The following is a 14841-nucleotide window of genomic DNA, read 5'->3' as shown; positions in this document are numbered from 1 at the left end:
TCAGAAGTCACTGTTGTGCGACATCACTGTCTGTCCTCCAAATGACCTCTCTGTGACAGCAAACGAGACAGTGAAGATAAGGGTCTTACTGAGGAGTCCACAGACTATGAGAACAACCATGCTGGATATGGAGACCCTGCGGAGAGAGGAGGATGAAGGTTGATCAATGACCACCCACACTGCCAAGTCTGGGAAACCCCTCCCCGTCCAGTCTTTCCAACTTAGGACCTCCCTGACTTCCGCCAGCCTGTGGGAAAGTTTAGATGCAGTTTAGTAGATCTCTTCCTAAAATAACCAAATAGAAATGTGTTTGCAGGAGAGTCTAGGGTTCAGGTCCAGGAGATGCATAAGGCAGTATTCACCCAGGCATCTTGGCCTTCTGTGTGGAATGGTATCAGGTCTGTATCTAGGGAACATACTCCCTGTTGTCCCCATTCTCACCTGCTTTTGGGGACAGTGTCCTACCTTAGTCTTCATTGTCCCCATCCAGAAACCAAGAAGAATCCAGCCTTACTGAAAACCCCATTGAGGAGTTGTTATGATTTTAGTAAAATGATACTTCAAGTTCCAGGTAGACAGCAGTAGTAGACATAAGAAAGAGACCCACTCAGGTGTGTGTGTTTGTGTGTGTGTGTGTGTGTGTATGTGTGTGTATGAGAGAGAGAGAGAGAGAGAGAGAGAGAGAGAGCGAGAGAGCGAGAGCGCTCACCTGACCTGGGCAGATAGGTGGGGACACGCTGTTGCTCTACATGGTAAGACACAGGGACAAAAGGATTATAGAGATAGAAACTGGCGCACACAAATGTCGGTTAGAAACCTGAAAATTGGGCTGGAGAGATGGCTCAGTGGTTAAGAACACTGACTGCTCTTCCAGAGGTCCTGAGTTCAACTCCCAGCAACCACATGGTGGCTCACAACCATTTATAATGAGATCTGGTGCCCCTTATGGCATGCAGGTATACATAGAAGGAATGCTCTCTCTCTCTCTCTCTCTCTCTCTATATATATATATATATATATATATATATATATATATATATTAAATCTTAAAAAAAAAAGGAAAGAAACCTGAAAATCTTACTCTAGGATCATGAGAGCAGCGGCTGCAGATGTAGCTCGGAGGTAAAACATCTATACAGCACGGGCAAGGTCTCCTTTTCTAGCCTCAGCATTGTTAAAAATAACAACAAAACTGCTGAGACTTACGGCAGAAATTGACACCCCATCAATGTAAAGTTGGGTCTTCACACCAGTGTTGAACCCAAGCAGAAAGGAAAACAAATTAAGAAAGCAAAGCAAAACAAAACAAAGTAAATGCAAAAATTGGAGTCATCTCCAAAATTGCAGGAGTTGTGGGGCTAGTTAGACATGAGGGTGCTTGCCTTTATTCCCACTCTTGGGAAGAAAAGGCAGGTGGATGGATCTCTGTTGAGTTTGCAGTCAGCCTGATCAACATAGAGTCCCAGCTCAGCCAAAGCTACATAGTGAGATCTATCAAACTGAACCAAATCAAACCTGTGTCTTGATCACTTTCCAGCTCTGACTGTCCAGTATCCCTACACTACAGAGGTTCATGACTTGCATGAAGTCACACAATGTGCCTGCCATGAGAATTCAGGCTCACTAAGAGTCATTCCACTCCTGGGTTGGCGGGACTATTAGCCACTAAAGACATCATTTCCCTTCTCTTAGTACCCAGGTGTGAAAGAAAGTGGAAGATGATTTGGGGAGGATGGGGTGAGCTGCAGAGAATGGGATGAGCTGGGGTGGATGAGATGGCAAGGATGGGATGAACTGGGGAGCACAGGAGCCTCTTCTCAGTCAGTCATCACTTCTAACCTCTCAGGGAAATTCTTCACAGACTGAGGTGACTCGAGTCTGCCCCTGCTCCACCTAACCCCATCTTCATCCCCATATCCTCTCAGCACATTGGCTGGGGACCAAAGCATTCAAACAAGGAACCCAGTAGCCTGAAAACACAATGGTAACGCCCATCATACTAAAGAATGTGACTTCAGGATCTGAAGAGGGAACAACAGCAGCTGACTTGGGTTATTGTTACACACACACACACACACACACACACACACACACCTGGAAAAGCTGGTGCTCATGTCCTTTGTGGTATTAAAGGGGGGAGCTTCAGTTCTTGTCCAAGTCGGAATCATGGCAGAAGCAGTAGTATTTGAATGACCTGCAGGAAGACACCGAGAATGTATTGATAAATGGATGGACAGATGATAGATGATGGATAATAAATGGATAGTAAAATAGGTAGAGAGGAGTGAAGCTGGGGAGGGAAAAGAACATGGCTATTCAAAAAGCAAGGATTATTTTAGTAAAATCCAAAGAAGCCAGCCTGAAGCAGAGACAGAAAAAGATGAGTGGAAGGAGAAAAGGAGGAGGGCTGGAAGAGGCATGAAGGAAAGACTCCTCGGGCTGTCTGAGGTGTGGAAATGTTCTCTCTGCTGCTGTCCAGCTCTCCACCTCCCCCTTCATCCCTTACATGCTCTCTCTGCCTCTGTAAGTCACGTCTCTCTAAGATGTCCTTTACTGCTGTATTGCATCTGAGCCTCAGCTTGGGCTTGGCACAGACTCCCTGGTTCTAGGAAGGGAGGCCTGTTTCTCTTTTCTCTGCCATCCTTGATCATCCACTATTACGACTGTGGATGTAGAGCTCAGCAAGGCACCAGCTGCTCTTCGGTGAATTCAGAAATTCATAGGGGGACTTGTAAGTGCATTGGTCCCTACTGAAGTGAGCCTAGAGCCTTGTTCCTCATAAGCAAGTTTCACTTCAGGTCAGCTGACCCGGGGTCTGCATGCAATAAGGAGTTGAGTTGGTTCATGCCCACAGTAAGGTCTGACATACACAGTTTAGAAGCCCATGGGGGGTCACCAAGGGCATCTTGGGAGGAGGAGAGTAAATTAGAGGAGATTCCTAAGGACACGACTTCTAAGTAGAGACTTGGGAAATGAAACCCAAGTATGTTCCATGTCTACCGATTGCCCTTTACTGAACCCTACTACCCAAGAGGAATTCATTGATAGGAACCCACTTACCATTGTTCTGCACTGGACCTCAGATGAAGATTCTGGGAGAAAGTCAGGCTTCTAGAAACCCTGGGCTCCAATGCATCCTCACCTGACCCAGCTCCCTCTCCCCTCTCACAGTTTGTGCTCTGCAGCCTGAAAGGTCAGCAGAGCTGTGCTGTGTTGACTGAGCTATGGGACATTTGGTGAGTAAGGCAAGGGCTGGAGATTAAAGAACACAAGAGACGAAAGTCATTATGAAGAGAGAAGGCAGAATGCCATTTATTCAAGCTGAGAGAAAGCCTTATATACCTAACCCCTGCACAGAAGAAATCGCCCAGGCTCCAGACAGAGCAAACAACTCCCCTATGGCTAACCACCAGGGTGGGCAGAGCGAGCCTAGGAACAAAGAAGATGTTTTTCCAGAAATTGCAAGCTATCCTCAATATGAACCCCGGGAAGAGGAGTAGACCTTGGGCCCTACACTCTGTAATAACTGGTCTTCCTAAACTCAGATGAGTTGTGTTTTGTTTAGTTTTTCAACTGCAAGAGTCCTGTGACATGTGGTTGATGGAAGTGAAATTTTGTAAATAATCCCCATGTTGTGTGTACATTGTCATGTGAATATGGATACACATGTGTGCAAGGGTGTACATGAGTGTGGAGACTAGGGGTCAACCTCAGGTGCCATTCTTCAGGATACCTGACTTTTTTGAGGCAGAGTTTCTCACTTTTTCCTTGAAATTCACTGCTTCATGTAGACTGGCTGGCCAAGGGCCCAGGGATCCACATGCCTTCACCTCCATTACTAATGCTGGCCACCACGATAGGCTTTGTGAAGTGAGTACTGAGAACAGAACTCAGGACAGGATTCATGCACGCAAGACGAGCACTTTCCCAGCTGAGGCACCTGCCCAGCCTACATGTGCTGCAGCACATGAACCCCATTGACTCCCGTACATGAACATGTCCACACTCTGACATCGTCTGTCTTTAGGATTTCCTTTGCTCTGAAGAGACACCGTGACCACTCTTGTAAAGGAAAGCATTTAAGTGGGGTTATTTTACAGTCCAGAGGTTCTGTCCATTATTGCTATGGGGGAATGCAGGCAGACATGGTGCTAGAGAGGTAGCTGAGAGTTCTACATCTGGATCTGTAGGAAGAAAGAGAGAGACGGAGGAGGGAGAGGGAGGGAGAAGGAGGGAGCAACACAAGGCTTGTTTAAGCATTTAAAACCTCAACTCCCACCTTCAGTGACACACTTCCGTATAACTGTCTTGTGTCGTCTTAAGTTCCTTGCTGTGATGGGCTGTACTCTGAACTGTGCCCTGCAACAGACTCTGGATTAGGAAAGCAGCTGATTGCTTTAGGCTGGACTTAATGAGACAGACTATTAGGAACACGGAAGAGAGTGGTGCTGGGGTAATTTGTACTCTATGGGCCTGGCTCAAGAGACTTCAGAGGAGAAGAATATCAATATGTGTCCTAGAGATCATTTTTGTCATGCTTTGGTGAAGAATGCGGTCGCTTTCAGCCCTTGTCTGAAAAAATCTGCCTGAGGCTATAGTGAAGAGCTATGGATGAACAGCTTTGGCAGAGGAGATCCCAGACAGCCTAGTGCGGGCAGTGCTGTTTGGATGCCAGTGTCCACACTAATGCAGAGATATACAAGGCCACATCTATTCTAACAAGACTACACTTCCCAAGAGTGTCATTCCCTGTGTATGGGGACATTTTCTTTCAGACCAGCACACTCCCTGTCCCCCAGAGGCTTGTACCCGTATCACAATGCAGGAACACATTTAGTTCAACTTCAAAGATCTCACAGTCTACAGGCTCAGCTGGTCCTTCAACTATAGATTTTAAGGTCAATTTTGTTATATGTATATGTATTTCTAATCTTGATTAAGGTATTGTGATTGTGTAGTTCATTTAAAAATGTAATGTATAATTAGAAAATATAGGTTGCTAATGGATAATCATAAATAATAGTCAAGCTTGTAGTCATGTTAGTTAGATTTTCTAGATGTACATAGATATATTTCAGATAGACATTCTTCATATCTTTCAAAGGCTACAAAATATGGCATTTAATGTTTTAATAACTTAGGGCTTTTCATGACAATGAGACACGTCTGCTCCTGGCAGCACCAATCTACTTCAAGAGGAAGATGGGCACTAAAGAGGCTCCTTAAGGAGTTTGATAGTCATTTGGGCAAGACACTGCTCTTGCCTGGACTGTTGCATAAACTGGACACAAAGAACCCGCAGAAAAAGGACTGCTAAACTTGCTTAAAGGTGAGATGGTCTTTCGGGGTTCCTGACTCATGAGTCTGCGAGACATTCTGCAAGACACAGCAAAAAGTGACTAAACTGTCTTTAAAATTTCCTACTTGATAAAAATGTCTGCTGAATACTATGGGCCTGTAGGCTAAAGATGGATGCTCCAATGGTACAGAAAAACTTTGGGTGACTGTCCAGGCAGCGAGATGCCTCTGTCATTTCTAGAGTTTAAAGTATCTTACTTCTTGTTTGCTTAGGTAATATTATATCCTTCTGGAGTCTTTGATGGAGTTAAAAAATGGTTAGTTATAGTTTTCCTTAGTTATGATAAAAGATAAAATAGATATAAATATTGTAACTGTAATTCTTGCTTGATAACTGTTTTGCTATATGTAATCTTACTATGTTAAAGTGAAAGCCTTTCTTTTTTGTTTAAACAGAAAAAGGGGAAATGATGGAGGAGTTAATTTCATTGGTTAAATAAAGAAACTGCCTTAGCCCTTTAATAGGACAAAAAAATTAGGTAGGCGGAGTAGACAGAACAAAATGCTGGGAGAAAGAAGCCAAGTCAGGAGTCGCCATGATTCTCCCACTCCAGACAGACACAGGTTAAGATCTTTCCTGGTAAGCCAGCTCATGGTGCTACACAAAATATTAAAAATGGGTTAGATCAGTATGTAAAAGCTAGCCAATAAAAAGCTGAAACTAATGGGCCAGGCAGTGTTTAAAAGAATACAGTTTCCATGTAATTATTTCGGGGCATAAGTCATGCGGGCAGCCGGGTGCCGGGGACACAACCCCGCCGCTCGTATTACAACACAAAACCTCTCCAGAGACTCATGATAATATCTTAACCGTGACCCCTGTAAGATAAAAATAAAAAGTATATCATATGCTTCCAACATACAGTGACATAGAATATACATTACCATTCTATGAGCGAGGATACGAGCATAGTGAGAAAATACTGGAAAAAAATTAGAGCAAAAACTCTTTGGGCAAACTCCAAATTCTGCACCCCTGATGTCAAGGCTCTCTTCAGATCTCCGCCTCCTTTCAGCTTTGTTGATGTAACACGCTTCCTTCTTGGGCTGGTTCCACTCCCTGTTAGCAGCTCTCCTTGTTTACCTCTCCCCTGGCTCTGGTGTCTCAAATAACTTGGGTTCTCCAACAAAGACTGGGCTTTACTTGCACAGTTTTATGTAATGGCCTCTGTGGGCTTCCATACAAGGACACCCCTGTCACACATCTGGCCTCCATTGCTTTCCTTATTCGCAGAGGGATATTCCATAAACCCTCTCTTGTACCCTTGACTCTAAAGTCAGTACCACGTGGCCAAAGCTCCCAAGTTCTGTTCTTTGCTGAGGCTAGAACATGGCTCCCTCATTTAAATATTTATATATTTTACCAGTTTATGTTTTCCTTCACTGCCTAAGCTTGGCTGTCCTGGAACTTATTCTGTCAACCCGGCTGGCCTTGAACTCAGAGATTCACCTGCCTCTGCCTCTTGAGTGCTGGGATTCAAGGTGTGCACCACTTCACCTGGTCCTATCCCACTTTTCCTTAATCCCTTTCCACAAGTTTGAAGCTTAACTGGGCGAAGTCTTTCTCTGAGGTCACCACTCCCTTTATTCTACTTAGCATCAGGCTTTTCTTTAATCTGTTTACCTTTCCTGGTGTCTCCTTTCTCCTCAAACTGTACATTTAGTAGTTTTCCTTGCTCAGCTTGCTCCTTTTCATTGTAGATCTGCATTAGTGTGGACACTGGCATCCAAACAGCACTGCCAGCACTAGGCTGTCTGGGATCTCCTCTGCCAAAACTGTTCATCCATAGCTCTTCACTTTAGCCTCAGGCAGATTTTTCCAACAAGGGCAGAAAGCGACTGCATTCTTCACCAATACATGACAGAAATGATCTCTAGGACACATGTTGATATTCTTCTCCTCTGAAGTCCCTTGAGCCAGGCCCACACAGTACAAATCACCCCAGCTCTCTTCCGTGTTCCTAATAGTATGGTTCATTAAGTTCAGCTTAAAGCATTCAGCTGCTTTCCTAATCCAGAGTCTCTTGTAGCACACAGTTCAGATACAGTCCCTCACAGCAAGGAACTCCAGACAACAGGACAGTGCAGGGTACAGTCCATCACAGGAAAAAACTCCAGATAACAGGAACCGGAAGTATCTGGTTGCAGGGCATCCACAGTCACACAGTAGAGAGTAATGAGTGTGCTCAGCTCACTTTCCCTTTTATACTCTGGGGCTCCAAGCTTAGGAATGGTGCCGCCTACTTTTAGAAGGGTTCTTCCCACCTTAAACTAAAATAATCCCTCACAGGGGTAGCCAGAGGCCTGTCTCCCTGAGGATTCTAGGTTTTGCCACATTGACAACTAAAACCACACAGGGCAAGCTTTTTACATGCTGAGCCTTCTCCCCAGGCCTGTGTCCACTGTGTCTGAACAAATAAAGGTCACACCTAATGCCACCCCTCCATGGAGTGTACCTGGGCCAAAGCTTTCCTGAAATAACTTCCAGGTCCCCTATAACCAAAGGGCTGAACATGCTCTGCAGCAAGGAAAACCCTGGGAGGAGCTGTTCACACTGTGAGCACGTGAACATGAAAGACTGATTCAGAACCTTCCGCCACTGCAGTCTTCTGCATGAGATAAACAAGAGACCTAAGCCATCAGCAGAAGCTGCTGGGCCGCCTTCACAGAGCTCAGAGGTTCTCAGTCATCAACAGCAGATCCTGGACAAGGACCACATCTCCCAGCCTTTCTTACTAAACTTCCTGTGACTCTCTTTCTAGCTGCCTCCTCTTGGTCCACATTCTCCATTTTCTCTAAAATCTATCACGTATGATGGAGCGAGAACCCCTGGAGAGGTTGCTGATAGGATTTCAGGAAGGGATGTTCGGGAATGAATAGCTTTGACAGTTGGATGGAATTATAAGATCCTTCAATAAACAGAGTTCTGTTAGCAGCAGCAGCAGCAGCAGCAGCAGCAGCAGCAGTATTTAGAGTAACTGGTAAATACTGCCCAGAGGTCAGTAGACCTGGGTTCTAGGGTTGGCTCTGCCCTGAACCAGCAGGTGGCCCTTGGGAGGCTCTTCTCTGTGTTCCAGCTCCCAGCTATTAGAAGACACAGTTTCTAGAATTCTCTCCAACTCTGGAGCCTGGTGGTCAGGAAAGCTGAGAGCCACATAGAAGGGGGAAGCTCACCTCTTGACACCACCAGGCGGAACCTTCTGAGAACAGCCACTGTTCTGTCGTTTTCAACGATCCCACAGAAATAGAGACCCGAGTCTCCCATGGTGAGTGCAGTCATGGTGACAGTGAAGAAGTCAGACCCAGGAGCGTCCTTGATGGAGAATTTTGGCCACTGAACGTTTTTGCTCACACTGGTCACTATCAATTTGCAAGTTCCTGCTGATATTTCCTGACACAAGACTTTCACATTGACATATTGGCTGGGATCATATTGGCATTTCACAAAAACCTTCTTGTCTTCCGTTGTTTGAAGTAACTCTGTATCCTCTGTGCAGGAGCCTGAGAAAACATACACCCTCCAGGTCAGTGAGCTCCCATCCCCAGACTCCACGGCAGGGCTGGGAGAGGGGCTTCCTTCTCAGGGACTGACCTCTTTGTGTCTATGCTCAGGGTGCAGCTTAGACCTGACAACACACCATGTGTTCCGCCTTTCCAATAGAGCCCCATTTTGTAATCCTTCCCTCTCCAGCCCCTGGTTCGTTCCCTCTTTCCTTGTCCCCTGTCCTCACCTGAGACCAGGAGCACCAGCAGGATGGGGGATAGCAGGTATGTGGCCTCCCAGGCCATAGGTCCTCTTCTCGAGCTGGAGGGGAGCAAGCAGGGAAGGAGGGAGGGATGCTCTGAGGAGAGGAGACCAGAGCAGGGCAGGGTCCAGGCAGCCCCCACAGCCAGTGCAGGGTGAATTGCTGAAGAAGCCTGGACCTCTGAGGACAAGAGAGAAGCTGAGCAAGGCCTGTGTGGCCCTGTGGCTCCTCCAGCACAGGCTCTGGTTCTAGGCTTCTGTACTGAACTAGATAAAGGCTCACAGAGATGGAGTAGTCTCCTGCCTCTGAAAAAAAGCTGAGAAAGTCCGGGAAGAAACCATAGTGAAGTAAGAGTGTGCTTATTTCCTTTCAGCACCACCCACAAGTTCCTCTCTTCCTCTTTAGCCTCAAGCTTGTATTTCCCACCCAAATCCGGCTCCCACTGAAGGCAGGTGACAGAACCAGAGGCCCTTTGGAGACTTGGCTAGAACTCTAAGTCCTCCTTGCTCTCAGGGGTCAGAACTTTCCTGATTAGCTCACTTGGGGACCAGGAAGTTCCATGTGGACTAGAGGGGATGAGGAGAAGGGGGTAGACATGCATTGTAATCAATGGAAGAGCAAGGGGGTCCTGATTAGTACTGCAAACCACAAAGCTGGGTATGAAAGGATAGAGCTCAGAAAGGAGGGAAGGGAAAGGGGAGCTCCAGCCCTGTGTCACCCCTATATACCCAGCTTTCCAACATGCCACAGTCACTGCTAAGTGTCACTAGAAAGACTGTACTCATCAAACACATTTCAAAAATAACTGTCACAGGACAGCAAGATGGCTCAGCAGGCAGGGACACTTGCTACCAAGACTGATAACCTAGGTTTGATCTCCATGGCCCCCACGGTAGAAGGAGAGAATCAACTCCCAAAAGTTCTCCTCTGACTTATACATATGTGAAAACTTAAAGTAAATAAATAAACTGTTATTACATGAGCTACAAAAGTAACTAGGTACAGGCTGTTCATAGTCAGCAGATGAGCAGGCAGAGAACCAAGTATGCTGGTGCCTGATGCTAATCCTAGTTCTTGTGAGGTGGAGGCTTTTTTTTGACTGTACAGCAAGTTCAGTCTGTACTACATGAGACCCTGTCTCAAAAAAAAAAAAAAAAACTAAAAAATTAAAATACTATAGAAAGAGGAAAACCCCTTTAAATGTCAATGTTGTGTAGCAACCAGGGACAAGGGGTGACCCAGATCGCACAGGACTTGAGAAAGACTCTGGGGAGGAAAGGGACAGATGTGTCAGCACTAATGCAGTGAGGAGCCCAGGCCCCGTGTGAGGAAGTCTGAGAGGCAGGGGAAGCCTTTGACCAAGCTGGCACAGGGTGCTAAGACTTTAGAGAGCAGTGTCAGTCAGTGGCAAGGCGGGGTATCTAGGAGGAACGTGGGCCATGGGAAGGTGACTTTCAGCAGCTAAACTGCTCGCTGAGGTGATATCTGCCTCCTCACCCGTCCCAGCATGAAGTAAGAAGTCCAAGGATGCTGAAAGCAGACCTGGCAGCTTGTATCACCCTTAGCAGAGCAGGCATGCATCTGCAGCCAGGCTGTGACCTGTTCTGGAGCGTGCACAACTGTGGCCCAGGTTTACTTTACCTGCTCCTTCTGTTCAAACAGTGAGCTTTGTGCAGAGGATTCCAGTCTCTATGGCCCTTGGCTCAGGAAGTGGTGACCTCTCCAAGGCAGGTGCATCCCTGGCCTGTCTGGCACCCTTGCTGTTACCACTCCCAGCCCCCTCACCTACTTTGGTTCTGGGTCCCCTGAACACCAGAAAGAAGGCAGGGAGAGAAAGGAGGAAGAAACTGGCCTGGGGTTCTGAGAGAGGAGCCTCCGAATCCATGCAGGCCATGGGAGCTGGGGAGACGGGTGTCTACAGCCACTCCTCAGTTCCCAGTGCTCCTACCGTGAGTTCCCAAGTGAGCAGGCCTTAGAGTACCAGCTCTCATGTGCTGCTGGCTTACAGATCCCTGGCCTGATCCCATGAGTGGGGAGTCACTCCCTCACTCTCCTGTTTAACCTCTCTCTCACTGAAAACCTCTGTGCACCCACTAGCTGGCCCCTGACCCTGGCCTCCTCTGTCTGTGTAGCTCCTTCTGGAGCAGCCTTCCCAAAGTTCCCAGGTGCATCAGCCTGTGCTGTCTCTGCATGCACACCCCTAGAGGCTTCTGCAGACATCACCCATTTCCTGCCTCCTGCAGACATCACCATCTCCTGCCTCTTGCAGGCATTGCCCATCTCCTGCCTCATGCAGACATCGCCCATCTCCTGCCTCCTGCAGACATCACCCATCTCCTGCCTCCTACAGACATCACCCATCTCCTGCCTCCTGCAGGCATTGCCCATCTCCTGCCTTAGACTGTGCTCTGACTTTCTAATATGAGGAGCAGGATGCTTGTTGGGGTTTCTGTCTTGCTCAGTTCTCACAGCCGGTAGGTCCCAAAGAATCACAAAGAAGTCTACATTAGTTATAAAACTGATTGGCCCATTAGCTCAGGCTTTGTATTAACTCATATAACTTATATTACCATTATTCTAGTATAAGTTAGCCACATGGCTCAGTACCTTTTTCAGTGGGGTAGGTCACATCTTTGGTGTCTGAAGAGGACTACATTAAGACCTTCCTTCTTCCCAGAATACTCCTGTTCTGTCTTTCTTGACTACCTATGTTCTGCTCTATCAGGTTAAGCAGTTTCTTTATTAATTAACCAATGAAAGCAACACATAAACAGAAGGACTTCCTACACCATTTCCCCCTTTTCTGTTTAAACAAAAAAGAAAGGCTTTAACTTTAACATAGTAAAATTACATACAACAAAAACAGTTATCAAGCAAGAATTACAGTTACAATATTTATATCTACTTTATCTTTTATCATAAGGAAAACTATATAAATTCTTCAACTCCATCAAAGACTCCAGAATAATATTACCTAAGTAAACAGGAAGTGCATTATAAGCAACTTTCAAAACTCTAGAAATGACAGAGACATCTCGCTTCCTGGGTAGTCACCCAAAGTTTTTCTGTACTGTAGTGGCATCCATCTTCAGCCTACAGGCCCATAGTGTCCAGCAGACATTTCCATGAAGCAGGATATTTTAAAGACAGTTCAGGCACTTTTTTGTGTCCTGCAAAATGTCTCGCAGACTCTTTCATGAATCAGGAACCCCGAAGGACCATCTCACCTTTAGGCAAGTTTAGCGGTCATCTCTCTGTGGGTTCTTTGTGTCCAGTTAATGCAACAGTCAGGCAAGAGCAGTTTCTTGCCCAAATGGCTATCAAACTCCATAAGGAGCCTCTTTGATGCCCATCTTCCTCTTGAAGTAGCTGGTGCTGCCAGGAGCAGACGTGTCTAATTGTCATGAAAAGCTCTAAATTATTAAAACAATTTAAATGCCAAATTCTGTAGTCTTTGAAAGATGTGAAGAATGCCTATTTGAAATATATCTATGCACATCTAGAAAAATCTAACTAACATGACTACAAACTTGACTATTATAGAGATTATCTATTAACCTATATTTTTAATTATACATTACATTTTTAAATGAACTACATAATCACAATACCTTATCAAGATCAGAAATGCATATACATATAACAAAATTGACCCTAAGTTTATATCAATAAGGCAAAATCCATCTAAATGCAAATTATTCATATCTATATCATATCCCCTTTAAATGTAAAAGAACATTTATAAACAATATTTGGGAATATGTGCATAGTTCTTTCTCTCCAAATTGCTTCATGCTGTAAGGGGGCGCTGTTAATCAGGTCTTTTATGGTGTAACCTGTATGCTAAGTTTATCTCAGTCAGCAGTTGAGCAAAGTAAGTTTTTGAGGGTGTTTACAGCAACCTTTCAGGAGGGCATGGTGTATCATACCATATTGGGATAGAAGCAATCCACAGGGTCTCATCTTCTATGAAAACAAAAGAAGAACCTTTTTTCCAAAGCATCATATCTTTAGGCCCAAATTCTGAAATCAAGATACCTCTATAATATGCATGTTGTTTTAGCTTAGCAGCCCATTTAGTGAAATGTTTTTTTCTGTACTTTGCTCCTTCACAGTCAAAAAATTCAAATAAAACACAATAATATGCATAATTCAGATTCTCTATGAATTTTCCATTTTTACGTGGCTTATTTTTCTTTATTATTTTTTAATCTATGACTATCTGTACTCTGTCTCTTTAAAGACTTTATCCCTTTTTTTAAAGCATTAACTTTATTTTATGATTTTCTATACTCTTTTTCTTCTCTCTCCCAAGCCTACAACTTTATCTAACACTATGGCCCATTTAGAGGTCTTTTATGTCTGAATCTGTCCTATTGCATTGTCTTTAATTCTCTTCTGTCTTGAAGAGCTTTTAAAATGCTAAGCAGCTTGGTTGCAGCTGCTCTGGATGCTGGCTCCACTTCTCTCCAATTTCAAAATGGTGCATGTACCATTTCTGTTAGCTCTGGGGCCACCAGGCAGGAGCTGCAATCATCAGTCAAACCCCAAGAATGAGTGTACAGCACATAAACACTTCTGAGTCACAGCCAAATCTGCCACGCAGAGCACTGTGCAGCCTGGAAACATCTCTCTGCCATACTCTCCTGCCTACCCAAGCCTAGTAGACCTGACTTCGCTGCCTGCTCAGGCAGGGAGTGCCAAGCCATAGGCATGGTCTCAGGTACTTTGTTCCCAACCCCGGGTGGGCACACAAACATCCAGGCCCACAAATGCTCCACAGTCAGAGTTTGCACCAGCGGCAGGGCGCAGGAAGCCTTGTTTTAAAATGACACAGCTTTTTTTTTCCTGCTGAGACGGGATAATCTCTCTGTGGCAAGCCACCAGTAAAGAGCAAAAAGCCGTGCTAAACACTATATTTGTGTCTAGAATTCCTAATTTCAGCAATCAGGAGACAGAGGCAGGTAGATCTCTATGAGTTCCCAGCCAGGCTGAACTACAGAGTGAGCTCCAGGACAGTCAGAGCTGTTAAACAGAGAAACCCCATCTCAACAAACAACAAACTAACAAAAAGAGGAGGACTCCTTGGGAAGGAAAGCTGCAGCCACAAAGGTCAGCCCCAGTTTTCTCTGGCCACAGTCGTTAAAGGTCAAAAAGCAATGAGAGGCTCCTAAACATGGCTAGTCCTTCCTGGTGAGCATCAAAAAGAGTGGAAGGGAGAACTTCAGTCAAGTATAAATCTGAGCCACTCTGCTTAATAGAGAAAAGGGGAGTGACTGTGGCTTGATGGGGCCTCTCTCTGAAAGGTCACTGCTGGGCACTGGGCCCTTCCTTTTTGGTCTTTTCTCTTCTGCTTTCAGTCATGATCTCTGTCTCCTTAGCCCGTGACCCTGTTGCATGTCTTGCTGTAGGCTCAGAAGTTCACCATCGCACGTCCATATGTATAGGGAACTTTGAAGCAGGCTACCAAGCTCTGACGTGAGGCGCTGAAGTCTGCCTCAGCTAACAGTAATGCAGGTCTCTTGGCATTATTGGTCAAGTTTCTGAAAGAGAGAACTTTGAGTTTAACAGCCCAGGAAAAATCAATCCCTCATCTTGAGTTTCACAAAAGTTCAACACTATCTAAAGGGGAGACAGTACCCGTATTTAATTTAAATAAGAACAATAGCAAATAGTAATTTTTAAAAAATAATGTCCAGTATCAGTTATTTTTATTTCTTATTAAAACAATTTTTAA

At 45.3% G+C, this 14841-nt stretch overlaps 1 protein-coding gene across 1 annotated transcript; it reads right to left on the bottom strand.

The window, feature by feature from the left end:
• On the bottom strand, window positions 1–9147 carry Ncr2 (natural cytotoxicity triggering receptor 2). Its single transcript, XM_057751387.1, has 4 exons — window positions 9090–9147; window positions 8533–8859; window positions 2095–2194; window positions 1–136 (listed from the first exon to the last, which is right to left on the bottom strand). The coding sequence occupies exons 1-4, from the start codon at window positions 9145–9147 to the stop codon at window positions 1–3; spliced, it is 621 nt and encodes a 206-aa protein (XP_057607370.1).
• Window positions 9148–14841: the final 5694 nt, after the last annotated feature.

Source organism: Chionomys nivalis, chromosome 19 (assembly GCF_950005125.1).
Source record: "Chionomys nivalis chromosome 19, mChiNiv1.1, whole genome shotgun sequence".
Classification (NCBI taxonomy): Eukaryota; Metazoa; Chordata; class Mammalia; order Rodentia; family Cricetidae; genus Chionomys; species Chionomys nivalis.
Note: the sequence above shows the minus strand (reverse complement) of the source record. Positions and strands in the feature narration are given on the sequence as shown.